The sequence below is a fragment of the Primulina tabacum genome, chromosome 3, assembly GCF_025594145.1.
Source record: "Primulina tabacum isolate GXHZ01 chromosome 3, ASM2559414v2, whole genome shotgun sequence".
NCBI classification, from domain to species: domain Eukaryota; kingdom Viridiplantae; phylum Streptophyta; class Magnoliopsida; order Lamiales; family Gesneriaceae; genus Primulina; species Primulina tabacum.
This window is the reverse complement of record NC_134552.1, coordinates 10919236-10935415: the sequence shown is the minus strand read 5'-3', so window position 1 is coordinate 10935415 and position 16180 is coordinate 10919236. Positions and strand designations below refer to the sequence as shown.

The 16180-nt window shown below is 35.7% G+C and overlaps 1 protein-coding gene across 4 annotated transcripts; it reads right to left on the bottom strand.

Moving 5' to 3' along the window:
- Positions 1-393: 393 nt before the first annotated feature.
- LOC142540217 (uncharacterized) lies at positions 394-2688 on the bottom strand. 4 transcript variants are annotated; one of them, XM_075646201.1, is made up of 6 exons: positions 1955-2688; positions 1555-1857; positions 1301-1472; positions 1184-1249; positions 821-918; positions 394-727 (listed from the first exon to the last, which is right to left on the bottom strand). In XM_075646201.1, the coding sequence occupies exons 1-6, from the start codon at positions 1955-1957 to the stop codon at positions 596-598; spliced, it is 774 nt and encodes a 257-aa protein (XP_075502316.1). In that variant the 5' UTR covers positions 1958-2688; the 3' UTR covers positions 394-595. The 4 variants fall into 4 exon arrangements, with proteins under 4 accessions (XP_075502316.1, XP_075502314.1, XP_075502315.1 ...); XM_075646199.1 differs by having other exon boundaries at positions 396-726; positions 823-921; positions 1184-1472; positions 1955-2682; XM_075646200.1 differs by having other exon boundaries at positions 397-726; positions 823-918; positions 1184-1472; positions 1955-2679.
- Positions 2689-16180: the final 13492 nt, after the last annotated feature.

Here is a 16180-nt window from a genome sequence, read left to right as displayed (position 1 = left end):
TATTTTTGTAAAAAAAACGGAGCAAATTTTTATGCATATTCGTTTTAATTTTTTAATATAATGTTTTATAGTCACATCCAAATTCCAATATATATATATATATATATATATATATATATAGAATCTAATCTAAATCTAAACGTAGGAAAGGCAACAGGTTGAATGGGCAATCCCGACGCAAGCTTTTGATCTTTCCCATGCATTGATAACACATTTATTAGCTCGATAATGATAATATTTATTAGAGTATTTAACAAGCAAACAAAAACGTCCGGCGCCTCGTATGTACCAGTAATTGATTATGTAAAGAATTAATTTTCACAATTTTCCCACGATTATAGAAATAAAATAATTTTGATGAAATTCACGCATTCCAAAACTAAAATTAAATAAGAAATAAAAGTTTGGTTTATTTCCCATAGATTTTAACCACCATGTACAAAATCTTATTTACCCTGGCCAAAAACCCATTCACCTAAAACTTCCTTTCTTTTTCAATGATTAATTCATCACTAGTCAAAGTTCTTCATATAACCTTTTTGATTAGATTTCAGATTCGACAAAACAACATTCAAAATATTTCGTGGGTGGGTGGTTAGTAGGTCCATTCTTGAGGGAGCTTGAGCGCTTGATTCATACTTGGAGGTCCTGGTCGCAGAGTTCTCCTCTGTTCGGCTGTGGAAACCATTTTTCCATGCTTTAAAGCTTCGTTAGCCTCCAAGAGATCTGATAAAAAAATTATTTCCAGTTCAGTGAAAGTTGCTGAGAAACTTTTTACTCAAATGTTAATGATGGGGGAGACGTTTCACATTTACCACTCACTTCTTTTGGTCGGGCTCTGTGGTTGCTGGAGATCCATGGATTTTAGATTCATGTTCAACGCTCGCACCACTCTGTCTGGTACTAAAACAGGACATCCTACTTATAATTTCAAATCAAATCAGAACAAACGACAAAATTATTCAAAGGAATTTAAGTAAAAACAGATGAATGACTAGAAGACAGACCATACGAAATATGCTCAAACATATAACCAACACAAGAAGGATCGACTAATCCGAGAACTAATTGCCACCCAAAATTTCGGCCCCAGAAAATTTAATGGTTCAGCAAATATCCGTGCACAGGCTCGAGAAATCAGGTATTTAATGGCGGGCATCTTCAGTAAGGAATCGATAAAGACCTGTTTTCTTGCGAGTTTCGACCGAGGTTGCTCCCAAGTTTCTGGGCAAGAAAACACCAGTTCCAGTTCTCTTACTGTTGGTCTCGCATTCTCCAAGAAAAACGGCAATCATGCCAGAACTACGCTGCGGTTGTGGTTGGCAATGCGGTGTATCCGGCCAAGACGCGGCGTATAAGCTCTGATTTCCTGAACCTCCGTTCTTTTTCACATTCCGAACCATATGTTGGTGAGCTATTTTCCCTTGCTCCAGATAGCTACCTGCCTGTTGCTGCTGTTTCAACTGCTGAAACTACCGCCCACAAAAAACAATACAAAACGGTAAATAAAGCAACTTGCAGTGAAAACGTAATTTCATAAAAGGGAAAGCTCACTTGTGCTGCTCGCAATTGTTGATAGGAGACGCGGGATTGATCCGGGTAAGACCCAGAACCATGACTCGGGTTGGTGGTATCAGGTTTTCTTGAACGAGCAAAGGGATTTCCAGAACAAAAGGCAGAGGTTTCTTCGATTAATCTTATCCGCGCACCCCTCTCCTCAGCCGCTAACAACGAATGCCATGCAGCACCATTTGCGCCATCCAGTGGAAGAGAAACAAGAGAAACTCCGGGCATGCACCCGCAACCAGACACGGTACTGCGGAGAGTCGATTGAGGTGAACGGGACAACTTCCAACCCTACCAAAAACAAATGAAGAAAAAAACAAATACGAACACAGTTTATAAAACAGAAAAGAAAAAAGAAAAAAAAAAGCTGCGAAGTACTCAATCCCACCATGGTGTTTTCAGCAGAGAGGTACGAGTCTCCAAAGGTAGCGTAAGCAAGCTTCTGGGTTAACGCTGTGACATAGTCATCTTCATCGCTTTCAGTCTCATGCTGAGCCCAACACCGATTCAGCAGGTGAACTTAGATCAGAGCTAAAACCAAACGAGTTGGAATACCCGTGACGAAAATCATTTAACCCTTTTGCTTTGAAACCCATCAAGACTTCATCATCGGTCAAAAACTCCGACGGCAACCAAAATTTCCCTTCGTTCACCCGTTGAGCCATGAGAAGACGATATCGGTGGGTATAACACAAACTCTAGATTATTAATTACCTGGTGGTCCGTCTAAGAAACAGGATAAAGGGACTGTTTGCTGTACCTGAAGGGTTAATTATAGATGCAGAAAAGTGCTTGTGGTTCCCCACCGGGAGAAAAATCCCAGGGACCCAGCAAATCACAACAACAGAGAAGACCAGAAAAGACGATAGCGTGTGAGAGTGAATAGGTAGGTTGTGGTGGCTTTTATAATGTCACATTCTGTGTGATTGTGGCAAGGGGGTGGGATCGAACCCCAAGGGCCGTGTAGGCTAAGCCAAGTGAGGAGGTGGCGCGTGACCTTCATGCCCAACCGGAGGCATAGGCGTGACGCCATTCTCCGGGGTGGTGTGAAGGGCCGGGGTACGAATGACCTGGTAAAGCAAAAGGACCTGAAACAATATATTTTTTTCTGCATATAAGCACGGAAATGGCCATCCCGCCTAAGGATGGCAACTTTTCTCAGGTTGGGGTCTCGCCGAAAAAGCTCGAAACGGGAACGGGAATCTCCGATTTTTTCGGGTTTAGATTCGGGTTCTGGGATTTAAAAAAATTCCCGATATAATTCGAGACGGATATGTGATTACTATCATCATTCCCGAAATCTCCGAACCCGTCCCGAAAATAATATCAATAATAAAATAATAGTATTATTAACATTAATAATATAATAATATTATTATTTTTTAAAATATTAATAATCTTATTATTATTAATACTGATATTGATATTAATATTAATATTATCTCTAATAATAATAGATAATAATAATTTTTTGTTTGAAAAAAATCTCCGAATTCGTCATCGTCTTGCCATATTAATATTTTTGAAACGGGGATGAAGACGGGGATAGGAAGTTGATCTCCAAAGTTCCGGGTTTGGGGATTTTCCGAACCGGAAAAAAAGCGAAGATTGGGGCGGATATGAGGGTGGGGATGGAATTCGGAGATGGAGATGGGGAAGGCAAACCGCCCCCGCTCCGACCCATTGCCATTATACATGTCAAAACGGGCTGACGGGGCGGGCCAGCCCGCAACCCGCCATTAGGCGGGGCGGGGCGGGCCAGCCCGCCATTTTGGCGGGCCTCTAAATGGCCAACCCAGCCCAACCCACCTTGGGCCGCGGGCTAAGCGGGCCAACCCGCTTATTATTTTTTTTAAAAAAAAAATACTAAACAGTATTAAAATAAACATAGAAGAAAAATATATTTCAGTTAAATATTTTCATAAAAAACTTAAAAACATTGAAATAAGACATTGAAAGCATACAACAATCAACATAATACATAAAAAAAATAAAGTGTTTATTCTAATTCACACAAGATTTCATCGTACACATGTACTAAAAATTAACTCATGTAATATTATGTTTTCAATAATACAGATAATTACTTTATTTACTATATTATTTTGATAATTCTGGATTAGTTCGAGTTAAACATTAAAAAAAGGGAGGGGACTGAAGAACATAACATCTTCAAAAAAAAATAGAAGCATATAGATTTTACCAGAGTGATTGAAGTTAGGCACATGAGAAAAATAAGGAAGAAATAGGAATTTTTATATAAAACTTAAAAATATAAAATTCTACCCTAATTTGGCGGGCCAGCCCGCAACCCAAACGGGCTCAACCCATTTGGCCCGCAACCCAAACGGGCTCAACCCGTTTGACCCACCTCCAAACGGGCTGCTATTTTATCAACTCAACCCGCTCAATTTTATGGCAGGGCGGGCCGACCCGACGGACCTGACCCAATTTGACAAGCCTAATTGCCATCCCTAATTCCCACCGTTCAAAGTTGCCTACTCCAGCTTTTGATTTTTTTTCCTACCAAATGTTTTTTTCCCCCTAAAATTCTCTCCTAAATTTATATTTATTTATTTATAATATTTTCGATATTTTTATCGATCTACTTATAAAAAAATATTTCCTTCAAATATTTGTGAACTCCTTGATCCACATCATAAATCAAATATTACTCTACTCAAATATCTCATATTTCACAATCAAATATTACACCAACAAAATATTTATGGGTCTCACTGTCACTTTAATTAATATTTTATTTTATTTAAATAAAATAATTTCACTACTTTGATTACTTTTATCTATTATTTATCAAAATCCAACGTTCTTAATTGATCAGAGAAAAAAACGTTGTGCAGAAGCTCTTCACCACCCAAGCTCTTCATCAGAGTGTGTGAAGAAGAGCTTGGGTCTCCAAGTGAAGAGCTTGACCCTTGAGTTTGGGTCGAGCTGGACCCAAAAAAGAGTTCGACAAAAAAAAGAGATTGACCCATCTCGACCCAAAAAACAAGTGCGTCTCAATCACGCTGGCTTGAAGAAATTTTAAAAAAAATTGCAATACACGGTTACAAATTTGTAACGGGTATTGTTGTGCCACACAAATCAATGGTGTGCAATGGTGAATATTTAGATGTAAATGATATTTGGATGGCATGGCTTAGATTATATCTACCGTTGTGGATGTCATTTATATATCAAACTCATGAAATTGAGAACTTTTAATTAATTATTTTAACATTGTAATTTAATTTCTCTCAATTTTCATGCACGATCTCATTCAAAATTATAGTTCGACCTCTCATTGATTTTCACAATTACATATAATATAATTTAATATAAATAAAATTAATTATAAAAACATGCAACACACGTTTTTTCTTCTTGTGAGAAAAAAATCATCTCTATTGTTAGAAAAATGCTCACTTGCAATCTAAATCAGGTAGCTTGCATGACATTCGATTTGGAGTAATTTAGTTGATGAGAGGGCTAAACACATGCAATTTTATTCTAAAAACTCGGGTTGAACCCGTCAAATTTTTAAGACGGATCATGGTCGGGACGGATCCAAAAATCAGGCGGGAGGGAGGGTCTTGTGTTTCCAGGTAAGGTGATTGGACTCCCCCATTGTTATCTTGTTTTTGTGTCCTTAAATACCTAATTATTATATGTTATACCTGAAATATTTCTCTCTATTGTCAAAATGTTAGTTATTTGATCATATAACTTTCATAAAAATATGATTGACTGACATCGGATCTTATAAATATAATTACATTTATAATCGAAGGAACATTTCGTATGCGAAGTCCACTTGAGTTTAGTAATCTTTTGTTAATTGGAATGATTTCACATCCTACCTAAATACAGTGCGCTAGTTTCATTGCCATTTTAAATAAAGCTCGTACGCACGCTATAGGAAATTCAAGATAAGGACATAAGGTAATCTTGGATAATTGGTTAACTGTAGTTAAGTAGACAATATAATTAAATAAACCATTTTTCGTTCGTGCTTTATCATTACAATCTCGAGCTATATTTCTTCCGAATTTAAGTAATACTGGCATTTGGATGGTACAAAGGGTGTAATTAGTCATTTTACACCGACGTAACCATATAATATAAAAGCAAAAATTTGTATGAGAGGGTCTCACGGGTCGTATTTTGTGAGAAAGATCTCTTATTGGGTCATCCATGAAAAAGTATTACTTTTTATGCTAAGAGTATTAATTTTTATTGTGAATATTAGTAGAGTTGACCCGTCTCACAAATAAAGATTCGTGAGATCGTTTCACAAGAGACATACTCTAATATCAATAAAAAATGTTATGTGATCATTGTCTTCAAATCCTCCATTATGTTACATTATACTATATATATATATAGATGAATTATAGCTCATACGATAAAAAGATCAATTATAGGATAAATGTAAATCCATATATTGGATATTCCCAAAAACAGTACTTCGTGCATAAGGAATACTGTTACTTAAAAATAGCAACTCGGTCACTTTTCTTGGATACTTATGTTGCAGTGCACCCCATAACAATGAAATGTGTTTTCGCGGCGTATCACATCACATGTAGGCACCATTCAAGCATTCTTGCACGATTATATCGAGGTTAACAATGGATTAATGTATGGAATAAATGCACCTGCAAATAAATATTGCTACAGGTCGGTCTCTATTCAATTCAATGAGTTAATTTTATAATACATATATTTTATTTGGGTGACTCGTGAAAAAATATTATTTTTTATTGTAAATATGTGGTTGACTCGTCTCATGGATCCGTGAGACCATCTACAATAAATCTACTAATGTATAAAATGATTTACTATTCAAATTTATAGTAGCATTGCTGGGTGATGGAATTTAAATAATAAAGTTTTAGTGTGCCAAATTATAGTTCAACTCATTTATATGATATATACATGTATGTGTGTGAGAAGAATCAAAACAAATGAAGACGACACTAATTGTAAATGCCTTGGTCTCCTCGGGGACTGAAGAGCGGTTTACCTTGTAGAGACAAACAAGTAATTTGACCTGCTTGTTCTTAAAACCCCAGGTAGAGAAGCATCACTCCATTTGGTCAAGATTCAAAGGAGGCGTGCAACTTCAGGCCCATCAAATAAACTAGGAAAGAAATGCATTAAATATTCGGCTCATTAAACTGTTGCAATTGTACATCCAACAGCTTCAACCAATGTTCACAGAGGTGTTATATATATATATATTGATCCTCACGGGAAATTTAGAGTCCGATTCCAACAAGTGTATATATATATTGATCCTCACGGGAAATTTAGAGTCCGATTCCAACAAGTGTCACTAGTCCAGACGAATGTTTCAAAATTGTCCCGAGCCTGAAATCACGAATAAGACTGTTAGAAGAAGGCTTGGAGGGTGTCATGGCGTAACCCCTCCGATGCTCAAGTCAGAGACTGATAATATAAGTGGATAGCAGCTAAGGATGCTGCTGAAAAAAAAAATAGTGAATCAATCAACTGAACACTCAAACCTGATATTTATAGGAGAATACATGGGCCCTTGATAGGCTTGTCTTCCATTTGGGTTATGAATGAGCCAATGGTAGTGGGCCCATCCAAGGGTATCACTAGCCAAGTGATACTCACGAGAAATTTAGGGTCCGATTACAACAAGTGTCACTAGTCCAGACACAGGTTTCAAAATTGTCTCGAGCCTGAAATCACGAATAAGATCGTTATAAGGGGACCAGGAGGGTGTCCTGCGTAGCCCCTCTGATGCTCAAGTCAGAGACTGAGGATATAAGTGGAGAGCAGCTAAGGGTGTTGCTGAAAAACAATATAGTCAATGAATCAACTGAACACTCAAACCTGATATTTATAGGAGAATACATGGGCCCTTGATGAGCTTGTCTTCTATTTGGGCTAGGGATGAGCCAAGTGTAGTGGATCCATCCAGGGGTATCACCAGCCAAGTAATACTCATGGGAAATTTAGGGTCCGATTCCAGCAAGTGTCACTAGTCCAGACGCAGGTTTCAAAATTACCACGAGCCTGAAATCACGAATAAGATCGTTAGAAGGGGGCCAGGAGTGTGTCATGGCGTAGCTCCTCCGATACTCTAGTCAGAGACTGATGATATAAGTGGAGAACAGTTAAGAGTGCTGCTGAAAAACAATATAGTCAATGAATAAACTGAACACTCAAACTTGATATTTATAGAAGAATACATGGGCCCTTGATGGACCTGTCTTCCCCAACAACCTTAGACATGAGCAAAATCCAATTTAACAAGGTTTCAGTTCATGTCTTACCATTCCTTTTAAGAATGCAGCCTTTTCTTTCTTCCCTCAACTTCATATTGACTAACTTGATAACTATAGATCATTAACAGCCATACCTTAAAACCTCACAAATTTTTATTCCATTTCAATATGTGATTGCCCTAAGGATGTTGGAAAGTCCATATTGGAGAGATACTCAAGAGTCTTGGAATGCCTGGCATTCAATATTGTTGCCCGTATCGATGATTTGCTTTACGTGGACGACATGTCTAAGCATTCAGATCAAGTTGTGTCGATCTCCAAGGTCGGCGTGATCGCTTGTGAAAGCATTAGTGTTCCCCTCGTGGCCTCTAGCAATCCATACAGGACAGCTTTTGCAACCGCCTAGCTTTTCTCCTTCGCAGCAAATTAGCCCTGTTAAGATAGAAAAGTCACCATATATAGAAAGTAGCAACCTTTCCTTTCGTGGGCTCGGCGTGAAAAGAATATTGACAGATTATTTGAGCATGGATGCAAAAGGGAAGGAATCGAGTAGCAGCATCAGGAAATCAGATCCATTTTCTAGTACGAGAAGAGGGATATCAGCGTCTCTATCAGTCGAATGTTCCAAAAGTAGCCGTTTGTCCTCAAGACCTGCACGAGTCATCAGAGGAAGAGTGATAGCTATCTGATTTCATGCACGAAGAACTATTTTTCATTTACCATCGTATATATTTTTTCTGAAGCGAAAAAAAAAAAAGATTTTGCAATGTTTTACATTTTTGAAGATTTTGTTTGTGTAAGATCCTTGTTATATTTGTCCTCAAGTTTATGGGATTTACTCAATGTCTCGAGTTCGTGGTGTTTTAATTGGGTTCGACGGATCTACTTATGTAAGTTGATGATTAATGCAAAAAATAATTAATAAACCAAGCGTATTTAATTCTTTTACTAGATATACGTTAAAATTACTCTAATAAAAGATCAATTTTCTTAGGGGATCTTTGACCCCTTTACTTGTTTTGGAGTAATACATACTAGAAGGTGGCTTTTATACTTCGAGTTATAGAACAAGATATATTTGCTGAAAGCGAAGGGCAGGCCATTGTGTCAAAAATCAATTCCTTACACGAATTCTAAATGCCAGATATCCAAGCAAAAAAAAAAAAAAGTTGGATCAATTGTTTCCTATGATCTTTCTTTTTTGGGGATAAGAATCGATAAATTAGTAGGCGAACTAGGCTGCTCTGCATTTCTTCTTCGAGTAACACGAATGTAACAGAAAACCGTCACCAAGAAAGCAGCCACTAAACTACCAAGAATCACCACACCGCCAACAACTGGTTCATCAATCCAACGGTGGTGATCGTGGTGGTGATTGATTTTCAGCACTGATGAAGCTCCATCTACCACTCCGGAGACGCTTGCTTCTGTTAAATTCTTTACATTTTCTTCCGATTTTGGTGATTCAGACGGGCTTGAGCTGGACCATGATGCAGCAATCTTATCATGCTTTCCAAGCTTCCGGGCTGGCATTGGTGCCTCCGCAATGAAATAATGGTCTTTGTCACCTGCCATTGCTGTAATTGAATGGGCATTCGTAAGAATCAAGAAGACAACAAGAAATCGGATCATTTTTAGCATATACTGACGTAATATCCGATGGCTTCCTGAAATTTGAATCTAACACTTTTTCAGACAAGGCCTCGCGCATATATAGGACTCTGTTCCTTAGGATTTACACAATTCTTTATTTGCTACCCAGCGAGATGTTGTCTCGGGGAGACCAACAATGATACACGTGGGGTAACTAATGTTATTCGGAAAACAACTTGATATCAAACAAGGTAACATGATCTCTGCTGTGTTTGTTTGTAAATTGGCATGCAATAATGTCGTTCAATTTTTGTATTCGCAGGCAGAGGTTAATAAGTTGGGGCGATGGTCCTTTGAGTCTCGGAAAATTGTTTTTGTTTTCACGAAAATATTTAGGAATTTTTCCACAAAAAGGATTTTTGCTTCATATTTATACTTCTATGTATAAGTATTATTTTACACTGCTCGACTCTTTATCTTGCCAACTAAAGTTATAGAACCCGCAACCACTTCCTTTTGATACATACTCGGTAAACACCAGAACTAATATAAGGCTCGAGAAATTTATCCTGTTAATCTGAAATAATTTGGTAAATAATTGATATGATTATAGACGGAATGGATTAGACCGAAAAGACGGAAGAAAACAAGGAATATATGCGAGGACAGAACATCTCGCGCATATGCGCGACAAGGAGCCGCGCATATGCGCGTGGGTGGCAGAAGACCTCGCGCATATGCGCGAGCTGTGCGGGAAGCCAAAGGGAAGTCCAGAGAAGTTGGCGCATATGCGCGCCGATTGGGGCGCGCATATGCGCGAGTGCTGAATGTGGAGACCGTAGGTCTCGCGCATATGCGCGGAGGTGAGGCGCACATATGCGCGAGCTGCCGAGACACAAGCGCCGAGACTCGAAGGTCTCGCGCATATGCGCCGATGGTGGTCGTGCATATGCGCGAGACGTGTTGCGTGAAGAAGTGGCCATTTGTCCCTTGAACATGCAGGATATATATATACATATGAACATTTCATTTCTTCAGAAGGCAAGAAGAAAGAAACGGTGGCTTCCGAGGAAAGTTCAAAATTCGTGATAACAGATTCAATTCACGCAAGATCCGGCCATCTGAATTTTAATCTGATTTCAGTACCGAGTTCCTATCGACACCGGCTACAACGGGACATAAGTTTCTTACGTTTTTTATATGATTTGAAATTATGATACTGCCAAAATCAGATACAAGTGATATATGTTGTTCTTACGATATCAGACATTGTATAATTGAAGTCAGATCGAAGAACGGGCTGTGTATGCAATTGTTAAGATTTTCTGAAGTAATATGATCGAGATTGTACAGATTTGATATCATGACCTGTTCTCATTGAAGATTATGATTCTTATTAATATCGATTATGAGTTATGGATATTATTTCTGTGATGTTGAGATTGAAGGGGCGATCAAGATTGTATTATTGTGCCATCAAAACATCAATAGATTGATTGTGATCAGATTCAGTATTGATTGAGATTGTATCATGATATCGTTGATATGGATCATATTATGTTTGATTTGAATATTGATCTAATCAGGGTTTGAATAGAGTTATACATTGATACAGTATATTCGATATTGTCATTTCAGATTTGATATGGACAGATTTGACTTCGAGACTTCGACTTCGTCAGACCAAGAAGAGAAAGGTATAAATTGATGTTGATGCGGGATTGCACAACTCGAGTTGGATTCGACTTGAGTTTCCCAAAATCACATACTTTATGTTATTGCATTGTTATTTGCAATTGAATATGATTGATATCTTTCGTCTATATTTTATAGACAATGTATGTGTTGAGTCATAGGCAGATGTGCCTAGTCGTACACATTTGATCTCGTGACAGAGGTGCCTGATTGTGATGAATCGTCACTGGCCCATTGCACATTGTCACCGAGGTTTGGCTATATCGAAGTGGATAGAATTGGAGTTTCTTCTATTACTGATGTTCGATATGGACGCCAGGGTCGATAGGCCCAGTCTGTGGCTGATTCGCCAAGACGCCGGACGTTTGGCTATATCGGAGTGGATAGAATTGGAGTTTCTTCTATTACTGGTGTTCGATATAGAAATAGCCAAAGTCCGTGAATAAGAACATGCCACCACCCCGATCGGGAGTGTAGGTGGGGGTATGTTCTTATTCCGATCGGGATCCCTAGATTAGGATGAGTCGAGTCAGAGTCCAGGAGTCAATGAGTGTGATTCAGAGTTTGTGTTGATTCATGTGTCGGATTTGATACATGTTATATTCAGAGTTTATATTGATTCATGTTTCTGATTTTGATACATGTTATGAATGTTTATTTCATGCCTTTGTATTGTTTATATGAAATGCATGTATACATGATTTATACTGGGAATATAATTCTCACCGGAGTTATCCGGCTGTTGTCTTGTTTGTATATGTGCATGACAACAGGTGGGACAGGATCAGGGTCAAGATAAGAAGAGAGAGAGATCATGATTAGAGTGGAGACTACGGACTTGGATTAAAGATAGGGTTTGAACACTTGATAATTAGTTGTTAAACCTTAGTTTTATTGAATGTAGACTGTACAGGACTTGTACTTTATTTTATACGAATATGTATATTAGTTCATTCCATTACGTTCCGCATTTAAAGAAATTTTTTTGTGACCCAAATTACTTGATTAGTAAATTGATCCTAATGATGATTAAGAATTGGATTAGCGTACGGGTCCCCACAACTAATGTAATAGGAGAAATTAAACATCTGACTATTGGTTAAACACTCACATAATTACTGCTCGACCCATAAGCTTAATGTTTTATTCTTGCTTCTACGAACTCATTTCCATGTCAGTCATTTAGCTCAAAACATTAGTACAAGGTGGATATCATCCGTCACACTCTTAAAATCAACAAAATAATAGAAATTAAAGTCCTTCAAGACATTGATTAATTCGTGAAATAAGACGATAAAATAATATAATATGAAGATAACAAAATGAGAAATCTTGATAAAACAAGGTTGTGAAAATAATCGTTGTCTTGTTCTAATGCATCAAACCATAACAACAAAATATGTGAGGAAAGAAACAAGAATCCAGTATGATCTTGTGCTTAGAAAATAAAAGACAGACGAAGCTTCTGATGATTGAGGAGGAAATGACTAGTTGCTGTATAACAAACTATATTAGCAAAATTTCTTGATTTGAATGATAATTGTGCCGTCTCATGAGAAACAAAATGTATTTCAGACACACTGGAGAGGGAGAAAGCACAGCAAATTGTCAATTTTTTATGCTAAACTTTGCTGTGATTCAGACACTGTCTTAATATATTTTAAAGTTGTGATGCCATCAACTATTTAATTATGGCATAAAACAAATCATATGCAGTAAAGTTCAGGTCGGCTTAATAATATAAATTGCTGAGCGATATGGTATTGATATTATTGATACATATATAAATAACTTGTTATAATAAGTGATTTGGTGGTTGCATTTAGGGGCCAGGGCCAGGGCCAGCAAGCGCAGATTAGTTCGGGTTTTGAACAAACTAAGTTTAATGGTTTCAAGAAATTGCAAATCAAAAAAAATTAATTGATAATAAAAAATTTTGGTTTAGTTCGTTTTAATTTTTGGATGAGTGACTTAAAATTTTGATTTTTTATTCGAATAAACAGCCTTTGAAATAATTTAAAATAGCTAAATAAATATACGAACGATTTATATGAGACCGTCTCACGAGTTAATTTTGTTAGACCAATCTCGAATTCGACTCGACCTATGAAAAAATATTACTTTAATCCCAAAAATATTATTTTCATTCTAGATATGGACCAAGTCGATTCGCTTCACGAATCCATGGATAGAAATCCATGAGACAAGTCTCACAAGAGAAAACTCTTATAAAACCATCTCACTTATCAATTTTGTTAAACGAATCTCTAACCCGGCTCGAACTATGAAAAATATATTATTTTTTATGATAAAAATATTATTTTTCATTGTAAGTATAAACGGTATTGATTCTTCACAGATAAAGATCTTTGAGACGGTGTCATGTTATGGAAAAGATACTCATAAATAAATATCGATATAATTTAATAAAATTTATGACAATAACATTATCATTGACTAATTATCACTAATTATCATTATGAATAGATTTTTTAAAATTTTTTTGGGCTTCGATTTTATCTTAATTATCATCATGAACAGATGTTTTGTTCGGGCAATATGAGTCAGTTTAAACAATCATATGACTCGATAATTAAATTAAAAAACTCATAATAATAATTTAAATCATACAAAATATTTCTATCACTGAAACATCATAAAAATTAAAATCAACAAAATCTTTCATATCATTTTTACACTTGCAGCATCGGTTTAGTTTGAAAATTTTGAAATTGTTTGAAACAAATTTAAACCGCGACTAACTAAAAATCGATCCAAACAAACTATTTGATCTGATTTTCTAGTTTGGTTCGATTTGAATTGGCTTCTGCTTACCATGGTTCACGAGTTGACATGTAGACGAAGTTAGTAGAATAATTAGCAACTTGTTATGAGTAAATATATAGTTTTGGAAAATTAGAGATACACATTTTTTCACTTTACAAAAGTGAGGCACAAATGGTTAACAGTATTTTTTTCTTTTTTTTTTTTCCATGTGGTAATAAGTTAGTGTTTACCTAAAAAAAAATAGTGACCACATTTTTCTGAACAAAAAATGAAAAATCACTTTTTTTTAATGAGGTTGCAAGTAATGTTCAAAATTTCCACCAAACGGATCTCATGTTATTACATTGAAGTATGTTTCCATCCGTTTTAAAATGAAAAGAAAGCGTGCAAAATTTCAAGCCGATGAAGTTTTGGTCCAATGATTAAGGTTGAGGTTGTGAGATTTGTTTATCTTAAGTTTGAGTCCGGCTCGAATAGTTTTCTTATTTTATTTATGTAGAATTAGTTATTTCTTTATACTTTTTTTGTCCCAAATAAGTAAGTATTAGGTCCACGCTCAAGTCTGATCAGTAATGCGAACAATTACATTATATCTTTATAGTTTTGAACAATATTATATTTATAGTTAAAAAAACTTGTGCATTGTGATGGCTGGCAACAATTAAGAAGAATATAATGCGTGTTGTTGCTTTTATATAAATTTCAACAGACAATATTTTCTTGTCCTTATATTCGTTGCATGGAATTAAATGATGAACACATTTTTTCATGGAAAAAGTTTGTATTTGAGCTGGGGATCATATCATGTGAAGAAATGGATGTGTAACATGTAGAGAGACCTGCGAGGCACATTAATTACAACTATATTTTATCGAATCAATTATGATCATATAACTAACTATGTTTCGAATATCAATTTAATCATTCTCATATCAATTACATAATTGAATCGCCATATTTTAAAATCACATGTAATTGATATATTATCAGTGTATTCATCATATTTTAATTCCACTTTTAACCTATTAAAAAAATATTATTTATGCATTCATTAAGTTATTTATTGCTTTCTTTTTTAATATCTCATTCAAGATTTGATGTAGGCAAAAATTTGTGTGAGACGGTCTTACATGTCGTATTTTGTGAGACAGATCTCTTATTTGGGTCATCCATGAAAAAATATTACTTTTTATGCTAAGATTATTACTTTTTATTGTGTATATCGGTAGGGTTGACCCGTATCACATATAAAGATTCGTGAGATCATCTCACAAGAGATCTATTATTTGATGTATATGGAAACTTTTCACTTCAAAATGTAAAACAAACCGATTGGCGTGTGGTGGTATATATAATTGTTTTATTTTATAAAAAAAATCACAAAATTATCATTTCTCTCGTAAAATCAAATCAAAATATTAAATGCTTTGTCTTTTTATAAAATTTTCTAATAATTTATAAGCGCGTGAAACAACTGATTGACATGAAAAAAAAAAATCGTGTTTAACGTTTGGATAATGGTTTTAATAAAAAGAAAAAGAAAAAAAGATTTTAAAGTGGATTAATAATAGCACAAAAGTTGCTAGTGTGTGACCATAAATCGCATTTTATGACCATCGACGTAACCTAGCCATGCACGCATCTTTTAATTTACTGTCTCCCACCATTGTCGTCTTTGACAAAAGCTAATTTTCTCCTAAAGTTTGCAATTAATGATGCTCCACCACCACATGTAATTGCTTTCATAGTTGTAATGAAATGCATGCATGAAGCCAAAACTTCAAGAGTTTTTCAAAATTTTCATTTTTTAAGGGAAAGAAATATATTTTTTTGTTAAACATGATATTAGAATTAATTAGTTTTTGAGACCGGGCTTTGGTCCAAGTTGTCTCATCCTCTTTCTCTCTGTGAGTGGCTCGAATTCGAACCCTCCCCACCTCATGGTTTAAGAAATTTCAAAAGAAAAAAAAAAGAGTCAATTGGCTTTTCTTTTTCTTTTTTAATATTTTGAGTATTATATATTATTTTCTTTTAATTGTTTTGTGTCTATTTCATAGGTCAAGTGTTAGAAAAACTTTCATTCGTAAAAAAATATTTGAATGTCACCAATTGTTTGAAGTACTCCTTTTTTGAGCTTCGACTGGTATATGATATATAACTAAAAATTTATTTATCATATAAACATGTCTATTTTTTGAGAAAATTATGTTTTTGGTATATCGTGTTTAATTTTTTTGTCATTCTATCGGGCAATTAAAGGTCCTTATTTCCACTAACTT

Bases quoted from the DNA above. Each gene is read 5' to 3' on its own strand.
- LOC142540217 (XM_075646199.1), bottom strand. The intron at 1,473-1,554 runs GTGAGCTTTCCC...TGTGGGCGGTAG, and splicing joins AACAATTGCGAGCAGCACAA to TTTCAGCAGTTGAAACAGCA. The intron at 727-822 runs GTGAGTGGTAAA...TTTTTTTATCAG, and splicing joins ACAGAGCCCGACCAAAAGAA to ATCTCTTGGAGGCTAACGAA.